The following is a 17421-nucleotide window of genomic DNA, read 5'->3' as shown; positions in this document are numbered from 1 at the left end:
AGACGAAGTGGGCGTTCTGTAATACAATTGGTCAAAGATATCAAACCTGCAATGGCGATCGCAGCGGCGCTGCTGAGTGGATGAGCGTGCAGCGGAAAATTTGAGAAATATCAAAAGCAGAACACTCGCGATAGTTGTCGAATATAATCCATTATTAGACAAGATTTTAAGTAAATAATACAATTCTCATATCGAAATGACTGCGCCGCGTTGTTCCGAGTTTATTCTGGACTCGTAGGATATTTTTATCTCGTCTCCGGGTTCTGTACTCGCTTTATCGATTTGTTGCATGGTTCTGTCATGGAGGACCTCCTGCTGCAGATCGTCAAGGAGGCTTCGCACGCGAAATTACCAAACATACGTAAATCGGCGCAAGAGGCACATGGTGAGCTAAACATTGAACATCTTATCTTATCCATTTTTTGATTCTTCACACACTTATTTTCTCCCACAGATTTCCTAGACAAGCAGCAAGGTCTATTGCGGGATCCCCCGCACGAACTGCGGGCGAAATGCCTCCACACCTGTCAGCTCGCTCTCGAAACAAGGAGAAGCAAATTTGTCGCCTTTGGTCTTGCTGGCCTACATGTAATGCATTCTAATGATCCCGATATTCACAGCTGTTCGCTTTATTTCGCCAGCTTTCCTTATCGCTCGTACATTGCCTCACTCTCACTGTGTAACACCCTCGTATTTGCAATAACCACATCCTGGGTGGTACAATTACTGATAGTGCTTTCACCATATGATACTCACTATGCTACACAGCTTGCACTCATTCACATTTCTGACGCTGACTAATTTTTTCTACTAATTACTGTTTTGACGATAACTGTATAAAAATATTTAAATTATATTTCGAAGTGAAACTATACTTTAACTGAAAAAAATTCTTCCAAGAATATAATTAATGTTAAAATTAGATCATTGTGCCACAAATTTTTGTTTTCAGAATTCATGATTTTTTGTAAAATACTTTGAGCAGCTTGACTAGATTTAGAAACTCATTCAGAGCTGTGTTATTTAGCAAGTTACCAATCGATATTCAGACAGTAGTTTTTGCTTACCAATTGATTGTTTTTACATGTCTCCTTGCAATTTTAGACCTGTTATACAGTGAAAGTTGATCAATAAGAAATAGGAAACTATTTTTTTGATTTCAGTCTCTTTCTCCTGTTATGACAGCGTTTTGAATATATTCTGCAAATTTGAAGCTCATGCCAAATGATTTTTATTGCAATGGGAGAAGCTCTAAGTTTTTTGGTAACGGTTTCGACACTGATTACACAATATATAACATATTTTTACTGACATATCAAGCACTCTGCTTATGTTTCACTTATTTGCTCATGTCGTTTTTTTAATCGACTAATATATAGTGTTAAATTTGACATTAAATGTTTCTAAGATAATTTATACTTATTCGCTTCAATGAGTTATTTTTTCAGGATTATTCAAACAAACATTTTGTTTCTAATTGAAATTGAATAGAATAATTTCTTATAGATATAAGTGGTTATATGCAATTAATGTTCATTTATGTCTTATGGCAGAAAATGCTGAGGGACGATAGATTTCAGTCTCCTTATGAGCCGGAGGATGATTCCTTGTGGCTTCCAGCTCAAATGCTCCATACTATGAGTTCCATATTATCCCAGTCAGACGATGCACAGACAGACATGCTAAAAGTAAGTTAGTTGTAAAATTGAAAACAGAAATGAAGAGCAAATACAGTCTAGGCTGTTTTTACCTGTGATTCATTTTAAACCAATCAAATCATTAATATTATTATTGATGTTATTCGTAAAATTTTTCCTAGGTGCTACTGCAAGTTGCATGTTCTTCATATTGGACAATGAATGGTCGTCTCATTATTGCTGTACTAACAACTTGTAGCGAGGCCTTTGAAAATGGAAACCAAGCAGTTAGAACTGCGGCACAGGCAGCTACCAGCCAAACTCTTCGATCCTTCTGCTTATTTCTAGGCAATATGAACAGATATTTAATTGCTTAGGATGTAGTTTAGTATATACCACAAATTTTGACTACTAAATATTTTTATTACAGATGAAGAATGTCAAGAAATGGACGAGAATGCCAAGAAGAATAAGAATATTCATGAAAGAGGGGTATCTTGTTTTAATGAGGCGATACCTATACTACAATATATCTGTAGCAAATTAGATGAAGCTCAAACGTAAGTATTGCTGAAAGAAATCAAACGAAACATTTACAGTTGAACTTCTGTAGAAAAAAAAAAATTCATTTTAATATTCTTCGAACAATGTCACCGCAGTATTAAAATGTGCACTTATTACTGCAAAGTTAAGTTTAATCTAATATTTTTCAATCATTATTCCAGAAACGGCCGTAATGGAACAACAGTTGTGTTTCTTCTAGAATGCTTGCACACATTGATATCATCTCTTCCGCAGAAAATCCATACTAATGCACACTTCACGACATTCTTGTGGCAAAAGTTTTGCCCCGCGCTCATAGCTTTTCTGGGTACTCCAAGAGTTGACAAAACATTTATATCCAGGGAAGGAAAAGATACGGAAGTTGGTAGAGGGTCAGGCTACTTAGCAACAGCTTTGAGTTTTGACAGCCATCAGGCTAAAACTGTTTATAGGTATGATATTACAGTGGCAAGCAAACTTGGCTCAAAGTGTGTCGAAAAAAGTAATTCCGCACTGATTAGATATACTTTATGGCGTTTTATATAACATATTTGGAATATACCTATGAAAATTTAGTGTAATAATTTAATTTACAAATTTCAGTATCGGAACAGAATTGGTCCGTTTGGTTGGTTGTGTTGGGTCGCTTCGCCCGGTACTGGAATCAGTATTTCACAGAATGTTACTATACCCACCACCACAACACAGAATAGAACCTTTAAAAGCACTTCGGGAGTTGTTGCGTAGTCCGAGTAGAATGGTAGATTTTGCAGGACCTTTGCTGGTTGAAAATGAAAAAGGAAGTCAACAAAGCGACATGGCATTAATGCGACTGTAGGTTTTCAACTTTTAACGGACGATCTTCAATTCGGCCAAAGATTAGTTACATTTATTTTATATCATTATTCATCTTCCAGAGTTATGGATTCAATAGAAGAATCCACAACAGCTGGGCCGTTGGTACTTCATGCCTCTGTTTCCTGTGTTGTTGCTATGCTATCTGCATTGCAGGAGCTTTGTGAAGGAAAAGCTATCAGTCATGATTACACTTGTACAATCAATAGTCTTTACGAAGATCTTGATAGCTGTAACTATCAAGGTCCGTTAACTTACCAGAGTATGGCTAGGCTGCCAAAAACTTATCGGTAAGGGAATTCACGGGCACTAAATGGAGATCAATTTATTCTTCGATGATCATTCGTTAATAACCATTAATCAATTAGTTACTTATACACTTCCGAATATAATGTGGAATATATTTTCATTATATAGCGAACAACTAGAGCTTATGAAAAAAGCTAATAACTCTGAGTCAGATTCGTCTGGTCATGGGCTCTCTGAGAACGGTGATTCGTCAGACACAGAAGGTCCACAAAACGAATCAGACATAAATGAAGAGAACAGTTTAGATGAGAATGATTATTCGTTAGAAAATGAGAAGCAAAGATTGAGATTAGAAAAGTTGCCAAAGTGCCTGCATGTCGGAAGACAGATTGCCGAAGAGTGCAATGTCGATGTTGAAAGGCATAATGCGAGATTGTTTGCAAAGACTATTATATCAGATTTGATTCCAATGGTATCAACTCTGAGGAGTAATATTCAGGTTGACGAAGCCTTTCAATCTTTTGCTTCTGAATACTGCCAAGGTGAAATTTTCTGTAACATACACTCTAGTTCTAAAACTTTAACATTTGACAGTTGTTGCATAGGATACATACCTCTCATTCATTTTTTACGCAGGGGTTTTTGCAGAGCAACAAAAATTACAAGCTCAGGGAGACACCAGCGTAGATACATGTGCCCTGATAACTATAATGAACGCTGATGGAATTTATTTGGCAACTTATGCCGCACTGCTATTGAACTTGAAGTTGATCAAAATAAATTATTACAACGACGATACTCGACAAGTACCGATCAGTGAGGTACGTCTCTTAACATTGAGACCATTTTTTGTAAATCACCAAAAATAATAAAACTCAATGAATTTAAAGGAGCAATTTGTCGAGGAAGTTCATGGCTCTGGTGTACTGGTATATCTTTCAGCCACATGGCTATCTGAACTGTATCAACAAGTTTTGGCATGTAATCTTCTAGAAAAATGCGGATATAATCCAAATACAAAAGAGAATAATGCGCTTGTGAATGTACTAACCGGTAAGACTTTGCGAAATATGTAAAAGAGGGGAACGAAGAGCTTTTTCTAGACATAAAATAACTATTGTGCTTGATCAAATATTTTTCAGATATCGACGGCCTGGGCAGTACTCTTCAGAGCGGTCAACTTTTGTCAGACTACCGCCGACTAGAAAGAGCTCAACCATCACACATCGAACCTTCACCAGAAGCAGAGGCAGGAGCCAAACTATCACGCCGAGTACTTACTTGCTGCTGGGGGAGCATGATGACTGTTTTAACGGCAGGTCTTAATCCATCGAATGAAGAAAATTCCAAAGGGATTCTTAATAGAGAAGGTGGAAGAAGAGGAGTGAAAGATACAGTTGTGATGGCACTTGAGGGATTGCATAAAGCTGCAACGTTGAGTAATATTTTAGGTATAGATTGTATGCAAATTTGCAGCTCTGCTGCTTCCATACCTGATTGCGATTGATCAGTCATACAGGATTCTTCATATTTTTCCAGGCCTCCAGAATCGTTGTGGTTCCATTTTCTCTCTCCTTGCTAAGGCATCCTGTAGCGAACAGTCTGCATCAAAATTAAGACGGACAAAAGATGTTCTTAGACTTAAGTTACAAAATAGAGGAGCTAACTTACATACGTCCCATGCACTGAGTATGGAAGTTCTCCTAGCCAGAGGTCTTGAGTTAGGAAGTCATAGTAGTGATTGTTGGCCACATGTTTTTATGTAAGTGCTTCAGTTATTTTTAATTATCATGGAATCTAAAAATTTTGATTTGAATGTTAATATTTTCGGAGGGCACAAAATATAGTACGCAATAATTCGTTACATATGACATGTGAGAATGAGTTGGTTTTATGGAGTGGTTTCTTCCGTTTCAGATGTTGTTTGTACGTATGCAAATTGGAGCACGGATTCTTTAGCAAAACTCAAAATCACAGTTTACCAAAGGCATTGCAGAAGAAAGATACTAATATAGGAGAGAATAAAACAACCCAAGAAAGACTTAATCTTAGTTTTAATCTAACAGATGAAGATGAAACTTGGTGCGTTACAATACTACAATTATTATGAACATTTGATTAAAAGTCAACTGTACAAAATGTGTAAATTTTAATGCTGTAATTTTTTCAGTGTTGACGTATACAGTTTCCTTTCAACTCCATACAATCAGAACGTGACAACAGATTCCATCCCTGAAATTATACAGGAATCTAATGCTGATAACCATTTCAATGGCATTCTGCCTGCTGATTATGCAGCTAAAATAATTTGCGTGTTATCACAGTTAGTTGATAGACTTTTCGAAGATGCTGCATTAAAGTTGAATTTGAGAGCACTGTGCTCATTTTTGAATGCTCTATGTAAAGCGAGTCAAGCGCAATTGTTTAAGACGACAAATGGATCGAAAGAGAATAAACGGCTCTGGTGGCGGCGAACTAAACCAAGAGAAAATGATTTGAATGTGCTACTTTTGACAAGACTAGGAGCAGTGATGTTAAAGTGCGTCAGAAGTGGCCGACCATTAATCCATATCATGAGGGTAAGCATGGTTTTTGTCTGTATAAAATTTCCAAGTCGAGGTGTAGAAAAATGATGAATCTTTACAAGTGCAACTTTGTATAGATAAATACTATCTATCTATGTACTTATCTATCTTTTTTTAGGTATGGAGCATCCTGGGGCCTCATTTTATGGAAGCTGCTTGCCACAAGGATCGCGCAATTTCTAAAAAAGCTGTACAATGCATACACGACTCGGTCGCCGCGTTATTGAATGAACAGATCGAACTACCACACTTTCATTTTAATGAGGCTCTCTTCAAGCCCTTTGAAAATTTACTTTGCTTAGAATTATGTGACGGCGATGTACAAGATCAGGTGGGTTGAGAACTTCAGTACCAAGTCATTTATTTATAGTACCTACGAACTGAGATTATGATCAAATAACGGCAATTAATTAATATGTATCACAGATTGTGAGCTGCATTTGTGAGTTCGTCGAAACAAATCGAACAGAAATTCGTTCAGGGTGGCGTCCTCTGTTTGGAGCTTTGAGGGTCGCTTCAGTTGGAAATTCAGAGTCTATAGAATCAGAGCCCCTCCTTGAAGTGTTTAGAGTATTTCTGTCAACTGACAATACTCTGGTGTTTGCGAATGCGGCTCTAGACTGCATATTATGCTTACTGCGACATGTCAGAGGTCCTAGTGATAACGGAATTGAGGAAGAAACAGAATCAAAGAAAATGCAACTCTGCGTCGAAAGCTTGAAGTACCTTTTAAGCTGCAGCGACATTTTAGCATCAATGTACTGTATGCCTGCATGCCCGATATTCCATTCAGCACAAAGAATCCAAGTTTCAACAATACCACAATATGTTGATGCGGTCATTCCGAATCTGGAACTAACGACCTTTGCTCAAAACGGTGACCCTCCTCACGAAACTATCCAAGAAATGTCTTACAAAGTTTTATCAACTACGGACGGTGTTCTTACTACGTTACAAAACTTGGATAAACCAAGCGGAATACTAAGGGTTTGGTATTTGCTCATTGAAGGGCTCGCTAGTGCTACCATGATCTGTCCACGCAAGTACCAGCCGCATACGTTGGAAACGTTATTCCACTTGTTGCGAGACATACTAAATATCCCAGGACCTGATTTCGGACTATACTGCGTCAATCATTTGCTACTACCAATGGTTCAGAATTGGCTGAGAAAAACATCGAAGATTTTTCGTGGCTGGGACAATTTTGCACCTAATTTCAAACAGTGTTGTGGATTAACAACTGACTTGGTTGTGGATTATCTCACTCATTTGCAAGGTATTTGTTTACGCTTCAGTCATCTGAGCATTAGGTTGGGAATAAAAAATTTTATTACTTGTATCCCAAACTATATTTGATCCGTGATGGCGGTTAGCATTTAAGCTTATTCATTTTAAACGTTTTGCGTATTTTTTTAATTTTTGTTTAGTCATTTTATTTTCATCGGTTCAATGCAATTCTGTTCAGAAAAAGTTCTAATCAAGTAGACTATATTCAGTTAAATGTGATCCGATTCTTTTAATGGATAACTGAATGTATAAAATTTTAGGACCTGAAGTCGTTCGGAACGAAACGTTTTTACCAGCTACCACTTTGATGCTGAAACAACTTCTGCTCGTGATGGCAGAGTGTGTGGTACAGCCCACAGAGAGTATAGCGAGATTGGGATGCGCTTGCATCAGGTGAGTACTTCATGATTTTTCATAGCTTAGAAATCGACGAATTGATATTTTACCCGTGTACAATGTTCAATCATATACAATATTGTTACATATTCCGGAGTTTACATTTAGACAAGCATTTTGAAGGATAAATTTTGAACCTGTTAATGCTTCCTTGCCAATACATCTTCACGGCTTTTATTTGCGAATTTCTAAAAAACACAGAGAATGCGCGCATTCGTATTTAAACCGAAGAGCATTGATCAGATCATTGTTTGTACAATTTTTCCTAATATCCATGTTCTGAGTAAACGTGCAGATATTAGATAAAACGCGTCCGAGCATCGCGAGAGAAGAGATGAAAAATAACAGTAAGAAAAAAAGAAACAAACATGTCAGTTCAATACTCTGAAATTGAGTGGGTATTTTGAAAGTAGAATAACACGTTTTGCATCTTTGGCTGAGGACTCCCAACAATCGGAAAAGAATAGAAACGGATTGACAATTTCAATACGATGTATTCCGATTTCCTTATCCAAACGGATGTTTCGTATTCTTTGAAAAGAATTAATTCGGATAGAAAACATTGAATCGAATTGATAATTGCCATCCCTTATTCTAAATAAATAATTGAAACGAACAAGCTATTGGAGGTGGCATTGTCGCGAATATGACGAGATAGGAAAGAACAGATAAAATCGAATAGAAACGAATAAACAGATTAAAACGAACAGTGTCTCATTGGAATAACTCATGCTTAATTCGGAAACTTAAAGAAATGGGATTCATAATTCTGCTAATCGTTCCGTTTCTATTCTTTTCCGATTGTTGGGCTGCACGGAAGTTTCCACGTATCGGGGCGCGTAACGACGCCGTGTGTCACTGCAGGGCAAAGTGGGTAAATAATTATAAAATCTCATTTCTGCAACGAAGTGTGTAAGATAATAACGAAGCTTGACAGGCTGTCGGATAGAATAAGGCAGCCGGGGAACTCAATACCCCGCGGCTGATCGTTGCACACAGGCAAATCTTTACCAAGCCGATTTTGTACGCAATAAATGTGTGTATGCACAACATATACACGTATTCATCTAAACACGCGTGACGAGATGTGCGCCGATCGCACGCCGCATGCAGCCAAGTGTCTGCCTATATGATACGTACGCACATACAGTCGTTCAACTCCGGACACATTTACCCCATATTATAACGCCCCACACATCCAGTAGTAATTCTATCCCTTCTCGGGGTATCGGTGTAACCTTACGCGTAGGTATATGAATTTAAAAACTGCCACAGGTTATACGCGGACGAAAAAATCTCGGTCTCTAGGTATAAGTCCTTAATCGATTAACGATCTTCCTCTGGCTAAAAAATGTAATTATGCTACTCGTAAGCTATGGATTAAAAAAACCGCAGTTTTCATTGATCGCGTGTAACAGTTTCAGCTCCGCCACGAAACTCTTTCGTTAATCAGGCCAGAAGTGATTTAGGTCGTCTCCTAATTACAAGGGGTCAATGAAAATAGCATTTCGATTCAAAATATCAGTATTTGTCTTCACTCTTTTTTTAAAGAATATAAACAATAAAAGATTCGAATCGCCTGCGACGACCTTTTAATAACTTGAAATCATTTCAAGTTCTGCAGTTTGCATATGCTGCACTTTGGTTCCTTCATACGTGTAAATGGATACGGTTCGTTATAATTTTTTCCTCTTTTCGTTCTTTCCGTTTCTTTTCGCGCGATCGCGTTGAAGCTTATGCGCGCACAGCTTTGCGTTCTTTTGCATATTTGCAAATTTATTTCAATACGTTTCTTTTCCTTATATCACTATCCGCGACACTGACAACGCGAAAGAAATCAATTTTCCAGGTGTTTTTATTCGATCTTTGAAATTCCCCACAGTCAACGACACGACTGACATTGAAGCGGGTCAATCCGTCTTCGCGGAACCATTAACTGTGTTGTTTTCCATACCGATTTGCGCACTTTGGTTACGTCGTGACGTATATTAAGCAAGAGTCGAAAACCGACCCGAGCCTGCATATATCTCTTAATGATCAATTAAAACGCGTAGCAACGTTTCGGACGTCGGCATCTCAGGATGACTAATAATTCACCGATATAATTCACGTATTTCGCTCATACGAGTCTGAATCAATCATTCGTCGCATCTGAGGATCTTCACTTTGAATTTTCACAGGCACGTGCTCGTCAGCGGAGGTCCGATGCTGACACCCGAACAGTGGGAGGTATGCGGAGTTGCCTGCTACCGGGCGTGCTCAAATTCCCTCCAGGAGCTCCACCAGCTCACCATGGCATTTTCCGCTCGTTCCGAATCTTTCTACGGGGATGTGGCCCAGGTCAAGGTCGCCGCGCGTCGCGACGCCACCCCGGAGGAATCGGAGCGTCTTCGTCAGCTTGCCGCCCAGGTCTGTTTGCTTGAAAGAAACTTTTAAGAGAAAAATCTAGCTAATTGTGAGGAGTGTTTTGTGAAATGCTAGATTTAGAGTATTCCTTATCACTTTGCATTCAATATTCCATAGTCTTCCGGCAGCCAAATTCGGGAACCTGCTGATCAATCTCGCCAGTCACCAGTTTACTAAACAATTTTTAGAATTGCAGGAATTTATTGTCGTGTATTCTCTGCGCCGATGATGTATTCCCGTTCCACGGAGGTTCGTTAACCGACATCGGATGTACTGAATTTGAATTCTTTTCCACTTTAGCACTTCAAGACACGTGATGAGAAATTACTACTTGCAATTAATCACTGACTCCATTTTCGACCGATTATGAATATTTGGGTCTACAACGAAAGTCGATGCGGGTAATTTAATGGCCACTCACATATCACACGTAATTATTTTTCTGTTTTTATTCAAGGAATATGAATACGCCAGGGTGACCACAGCTCGGTGTAAACTCGCGTGATAAGGAGCTGGTAATCTACCTATTGCCCCGGTAGTCCGGCATGTACGCCTCCGGTGGTGCAGGATTTTTTTATATTTGTTACTCGCGTAATTACTACTCTTGGAGCCTTATTTTCTCTAACTTGAGGTTAATGACATTATTTTTGCATCAACGCATATTCGGAACTTTTGTGAAGGGTCAATTTAATCGGAGATTTGATTGTGGCTCGGTGTTACTTTAGATGTAGTCGGTGTAGTGTACTATCCACACGTAACAATTGCCTTGGGCTAATCGTCCGATAAGCCAAGACTTTCATACGCTTGCGAGGAATTCTAAATACTCCGTAAATCGATTCGAGAATTAAAATATACTTTTTATAATACTGCGAAAAGTCTGTGCGTGGTGAAACTTTTTTTTTACTTTATCTTGTGTCTTTTAGATGTTACGCAGGTGATTTCCGTTAGTATACTGATAGTGTAAAATGATCTAATTCGGAAAGTCCAATTTTCAGATCAAATTTCTAGCATTCAATCGAAATTCTGGATATAAACTAAATCATCAAATCAATTTGGCCAGCCATTTAATGTTTCGATCCAATGAAAAAATTATGCTCTCAGAATCGTGATAAGAGCATGCGGTATATTGTACACACGTAATTACACACCTGCTTGACATATACATACTCCTATAATGTATGTATATCTGAAGCTTGGGAGGCCGAATTATTTTGTCATCCCACGACGTTGTAGCGTAGAAGTCCATTCAAAGTTTGCGTATAATTTTTCACAATTTCAATTTGATTTCAGTCCAATGCCGTAGCTATTCCACCCATATTTCTTGATGCAATTTATCGACATCGATTTGTTTTTTCGTATGCCACGCGTTGGTGAAAATTTTTTTACGAACAATTTTGAGTGGACCGTCTAATGTGACTGCTCAGGTGAGCCAGCTGCGCGAGGCTCTGGCTGCCATCAGGAAGCAAAGCGCAGCGATTCTGCCACCAGGGCCTTTCGATGACACCAGAATAGAGCCGACACTGTTGAACCACCTGAACCAACTGAATCACCTGAACCACCTGAACCAAGCGAATCAACTGAACCACACAACTGCCTCCGGTTGTAGACAGCACACGACACCCCCAGATTACACTAACACTTCGACGAACATGGGGCCGCACTGGCTCTAGCCATTTACGGTAACTCACGTCATGGATTTTAGTTCTTTTACCCGTTCAATCAGCTACCAAAGCAACTCTTTCTCACAATGAACGTATTGAGTAATCAGAATGAAATTAGTCTGGTCGGTTTGGTCTTTCGGTCCTTCGTTTGATACACGTCTTTGCGCAGGGGATTCAATTTTACAAACGTTGACTGTACCTCCTTTCGTTTCTCGAAATGATAAAATTAGCAAAACTAGACTGATATAAGTCCTTGTATACTCGTGTATTACCATGCTGACAAAAGTTGACTCTGAAATCATTTTCATTAACATTGTGAATTCGGATCAAACGTACCGTGGTTAAACATAGAATACATTTATTTTAACTTACGCTTGGTGAATTTTTCATTCGATTTTGATGATTAAAGGAAAAAATACAGAGGTGAATGGCTGCCCGTTTTTATTGCTTGCTGAGAAGGCACTTCATCGTCACTGCTCTGATTCGTTCATTGGTTTGATATCCTTTTTATATTCCACTGTCACATTTGTATTACTTTCATATCTGCAATCTTTTCGATCTTCCATTTTGAAAATCTTGTTTGTGAAGTTTCGTGCTCACTGGCAATTTTTTAATCTGTGCGCAGTCTTTGCCGTTCTTTTTAATTGCAGATAAGACTTTCTACTATTTTCCTTGTAGCGGAGTGCCCGTTTTCAGATTAGGCGAACCTGTTGAGGCACACAAAAGTTGTCTGTGGGCACGTGAACTAACTGTGATTTGCAGTGTTGGCGTGTCTTTATATAATATAATATATAAAGGAATAAAAAAAGGAGTGGCATCATTCTTGCTGACGGTAGATAGTGATTTTACACTTGAGATTATAGTTGCAAAAACCGAAGTGCCGATTAGCTGCCTGTTTGGATTGACCGCCAGGAAATCATCGCACACGAGTGTTCATTTGTTACTTCTATCCCAGTGTTTCTGGGATCATGATTTTTGTCCATAATCACGATTCTTTGTTGAATCAGATATGCGAAATCGGCCAGTTTTTTCAGCGTTCGTGCTGCTTTCTCGCCTTCCATCAGTCACGTTGAATGGCCTCACAGAAAATTTTGCATGTCAGTCTAGAATACGTTACATTATACATATAGCGAAGGACCCATTTACCTTATAGACCCAACCATCAAGTTGCACAATTTGTTTTATATAGTACGTCACCGCTGAAATCCATGGCTTGAGACCATGGCTATTTAACAGTATTTCTCACATGTTACACTTAGGATTGCTTCTGCTACGTAGATCGCACGTGTTTTTCCTATGTATAATACAGTTACTATATTGTTACCTAATAGTTGTAACGATACAATTACTTTATACGTATATTAATCACACACAGCAGTTTTTACAATAGAACTGTTTGAACGCGCGTGCGCGCCTTCATCACCATCATTGCAGCGTTTTCTTGTGGTACGATTTTACACAAAAGAAAACCTTGGTTCCCATTTCAGGTATTTCTGCTCGATGAACAACGGTCCGAAGAAATTCCGTCAACGGCTGACGAGAGGTCCTTTGTTTTTCTACTTTATCCACCGTCGATTACGACTACTCTCAATCCTGATCTTTACATAGTCAGGGTCCAGCTAAAAGCCCTGGTAGTTGGCCTCTTGGTCCATCAGATGCTGCTTCGTTGCATAGCTAGCGTTCTTCTCCATGGGACTAGGCAGCTTATTCCTAGGTGAGGGATGATCCGCGACTGTCAAAGAAATGGGAGACTGCCTTGAGGTTGGAGCTCTTGTATGAATTTCAAACTTTCGCCAAATAAAATAGGATTCAGAACGTTGTGACGTTAACCAGTTGTCAGAATAATCATGGCGATTCGGAGTTTGCTTCATTGCGGTGTCCCATATTCTTATCGACCAATTTTTCTCGATTACACCCTCGAAAAAAGTGGTATACTCTTAGTTTGTATTATCAAAATAAAAGATATCGTTAAGTAATTATAAGGCTGTTAATGTTCAGGGTGGCGACAGTTTGGGAAAACCGGGAAAAGTCAAGGAATTATGATAGATCACATGAAAAAACGTACTTCTTTATAAATTGTTTTTAAACTTCAACTGTGCTTTGTAAATTTAGCCAACCTAACTTTCGGGAATAGTATTGTTTAATTTATAATTATTTGCGTAAAAGGAAGCAGTACTAGGTGTTTTTGAATCCACATTCATGTATTGAAGGTGCACAATTTCTGGAGCTTTTAGTCATAAAAGAGACCGAAAATTATCTAAGTTTCGTAGAAAAATATCAAGGAGTTCTGAATTTTTTGACGGGAAAAGTGAATGAATTTTATTTGAGCAAAATTGTCGTCACCCTGACGGTTTACTAATATAAGTCTAAACTTAAGGACAAGAACGGTAACCAATGTAACGTCTTGTTTGGATTCTAGCCTGGTGCAAGTGATTTTAGAACCGGCGGCATCGTCGGTAACAGATACCCCAGAAAAATCCTTACCCGGATACTTGCCATACATGAATTCATCACATATCGACACATTCCTGGCCGCTCTGGATTTGTCACAGGCGGCAGCGATGAAGTTTGATTCCCGCCCCGGCCTCAAGTTCCTGGTACAAAAGGTGGCGAATCTCGATCAGGCAGCGAATTTGTATCAGCAAGCCGGTGTTGCTTGGACGATTAAAGTTGTAACTCTGTTCGAATTGTGCCTGGACGAGATTTCCAGAACAGGAGCAGACGTTGACAAAGTGAAACTGATTCTTAGAGGAAATTCGGAAGACAGCGAAACCGTGGAACCGACTGCAGAGGATGATACCGTAAAAATTCTGGAGAAATTCGCCAGACTTTCGAAGTACCTGAAAGAGCTGCAGACGACGTTCGACAACTTGTGCGAAATGTACGTCGAGGTTGTCGTCGACAAGGACGGAGAGCACTCGCGAGTTGATCAGTTCGCCAGTCAGTCGGTCTTCTTCTTGGTCGCTCAGCCAGACGACTATCCAGAAATAAAGGGAAAGGAGACGTCGGAGCGCAGGAACAGCGGGGAAAAACTCCAAGGCGCATCCGGAGTCGTTGAGGCTTCGATCACGGCGCCTGAAAGCAGCGAGTTGTCGGTGGAGCCGGTATCCCGAATCCATGAAAACGCAGACACGGGTTCGTCGTCTTCTTCCGACGACGAGGTCGAGATATACAATCCAAACCTCGACGACGAGAGCGGACTGGAGGAGCTGGGACTCGCCGAGAACGAATCGAGGCCCTTCAGGCTCTCCGATTTGGCGGTCGAGTACTCCACGGATTCCGGACCGGAATCGGAGCCGGAATCGTATGACGAGAATTCGCGACCCGCTTCCCGGCTGGGGTCGATCAACGATCGAATTCTCTACTTGGATCAATCCCGCGAAAGTTCTCGGGAGGGTTACGTCGACACATTGGATGACGACGATGTTATGAACCGGGCGAATTCGGTTGCGCCCTCGAGATTGGACCACCTTGATTTTCGGGGGGTCGAAAGCCGCGGGAGTAAATGCTCCAAGGATCGGGCAGTCTCTCGCCTCATGGGAACAGCAGCGACGCCATTGTCCAGGCAGAATTCCCTCAAGTTCGTATTTGGGGACGGCGACGAAGAGCGGATCCGAGGCTCGCCACCACCCCTGCGATCCCAGTCGGTCATGGAACTCCGGAAGACCTCGGCTGCCAATCGGAGAACCGGGAATTCCCTCAGGGTCAGACCTTCGCAGTCCGTTTCGGAGTCTCCGAAGTCGCGGTCGTCTTCCAAGGCCAGCAATCGTTCCCAGCAGCTTTACACCTCGAAAGTCGCGTGTCTCGAGGAGGACGAGACATCGAGTGTCGGCTCGCCTGTGAAGACCGTCGAAGAGGATAAAGTGACCGCTTTGCTCGACGCTTACAAGCGTAGCAAGCTTGGACTTCGCACAAATCCTTTCCTCGTCGATAAAACTGCCGAGGAGACAAAGGCGAAGCAGCCACCCGTTCCTCCCGAAGTCGAGCTGCAGAGGAAGAAGAGCATCTTCAAGGATCGCGAAGCGCACTGCAGAGCCTGGGCCGAGATTCTGAGCGCTGCCTTGCAGTGGGCCTCCATGTTACCGGTGAGTTTTCATTTTTCTCTACCTCGGTAGAACAGTTTTAACCGGACGAAGTATCGAACGATACTTTCGACCAGTCTATCGTCCATCTCAAAGTAATGGTGTACGGATTATTTATCTTTCCAACGCAGGACGAGAAATTGGCACCTTTGCTACCGGTCCTTGTGGGTGGCGTCCAAATTTTAACACGACACGCTGCAGATCCTCCGCTCAAACAGCATCTTGCGGTATTATTTCATCGCATTGCGGTCTTGTACGGCTTCTCAACAAATTAAAAACAGATATCCAATCAATTTTAATGTACGACGCTCTCGCTAGAGGCAGACCAGCGATTTTTTAAATCTTTAAAACTTACCGTTCAAGGCTTTCTATACAGGGAAGAAACGAGTCATAGTCGCATAAATTTCAAAATTATTCTCGTCATTTCAATTGCCATATTTTTATTTTTTCTTTCAAATCTAGGTCGCAGGTTCTATAGCGAAAGTGGTGTAATACTTGACGCTTGTTATGTTCCTTAGGATGGTGGGGACATCAATCACTTGATTCTAGCTGCCTTCTATCTATATCTTCTGTCTATACTTTTAAAGATAAGTGCTAGCGTTGTTATTAGGAATGGGTGAGCTGCAGGATGAGGTACCTGAAACCCCTCGTGTTTTATGGGGACATTTATACAATTGGTGAAATTTTATCAAATCTAGATTGTAATAGTTTTTGTTTACAAGTGTATAATTATAGTTTAGTCGTTTCCATATCATTTGTTATAATTTAATTGTGACAGTAGATCTCGCAGTATTACATGTTTCCTATAGCTATGTCATTTTTTCAATTTATGATTAAACTGATTTGTATATTTTGTATAATTAGGAAGAACTTAATATCACGTTCTGCCCGGTTGTGGAGATTCTAATTTGAGCACAGTCGAATGATTTTTTTTCAGTTTGATTCGTTTACTCATTTTTGTACGAGTAGTGATGTTTTTTTTTCTCAATACATTTACTTTTCATTAAATTCCGAATCCGATCAAGTCCGACCTCTAAGAAATTGGCCATCCCATTTTCAATACCATATTAGAGTCGTTGCTAATCAGTTGAATGAAAAGTTTTATCAATAATACAATGTCATAAAGTCTACAGTTGAATTTTTAAATATTATTACAATTAAAAAAGATCACAAATTAAAATTGTATTTTGCCGTTGTATTTTCTGACACTTGTATCCTCCAACCGCAGAACAAGGGAAATGAGATCTTAATATAAAATAAGAACAATGCATACTAAAAAAACAGATTCCGTGTATCGTATTTGCAATATGATTATAAATACGACATAGTGAGGATACCGAGTTGATAAGCCAATTATTAGGTATATACTATCTAAAAGAAAAAACGCTCTATATACGTACTAAAATAATCCTTGGATATAATAGATGTACTTACATGTTATTTTTCGGAGCATATTACCAGTATTGTACTCTCAAGACAATATAAAATATACTGTACAATAAATGCAACAAAAAAAAAAGGCTTTGGCTTGTTTTACTGCTCATCATCGTCCTCTGTCAATGTTCAATATAAACTAGCTTTAAAACCGGATTAATGTCGGATGCCTAGTGTAACTGGTTTTTGTGCTCGTGCGCTCGTTTACTAAGTTGTCAGTGTTTTACCATATGGCATAGTTGTGGGGGAGACTGGAGCACGATGGACTCCCCAAAAAATTCTGGTA

The 17421-nt window shown here is 39.8% G+C and overlaps 1 protein-coding gene across 2 annotated transcripts; it reads left to right on the top strand.

Moving 5' to 3' along the window:
• The first annotated feature begins 63 nt into the window (after positions 1–63).
• Positions 64–17217, top strand: LOC124211450 (brefeldin A-inhibited guanine nucleotide-exchange protein 3). Of its 2 annotated transcripts, XM_046610523.2 has the most exons (23): positions 64–385; positions 455–588; positions 1554–1688; positions 1820–1985; positions 2068–2197; positions 2363–2632; positions 2784–3014; positions 3098–3325; positions 3453–3826; positions 3921–4105; positions 4175–4337; positions 4427–4735; positions 4824–5046; positions 5202–5366; positions 5455–5863; positions 5988–6200; positions 6296–7145; positions 7417–7549; positions 9733–9961; positions 13107–13333; positions 14039–15704; positions 15833–15928; positions 16164–17217. In XM_046610523.2, exons 1-23 carry the CDS (start codon positions 301–303, stop codon positions 16191–16193), a joined length of 6651 nt encoding a protein of 2216 aa, XP_046466479.1. In that variant the 5' UTR covers positions 64–300; the 3' UTR covers positions 16194–17217. The 2 variants fall into 2 exon arrangements, with proteins under 2 accessions (XP_046466479.1, XP_046466470.1); XM_046610514.2 differs by having other exon boundaries at positions 65–385; positions 15833–17217.
• The last annotated feature ends 204 nt before the right edge of the window (positions 17218–17421 follow it).

The sequence above is a fragment of the Neodiprion pinetum genome, chromosome 1 (genome assembly GCF_021155775.2).
Source record: "Neodiprion pinetum isolate iyNeoPine1 chromosome 1, iyNeoPine1.2, whole genome shotgun sequence".
Taxonomy (NCBI): domain Eukaryota; kingdom Metazoa; phylum Arthropoda; class Insecta; order Hymenoptera; family Diprionidae; genus Neodiprion; species Neodiprion pinetum.
The sequence above is the reverse complement of the archived record's forward strand: the minus strand, read 5'-3'. Positions and strand labels throughout refer to the sequence as shown.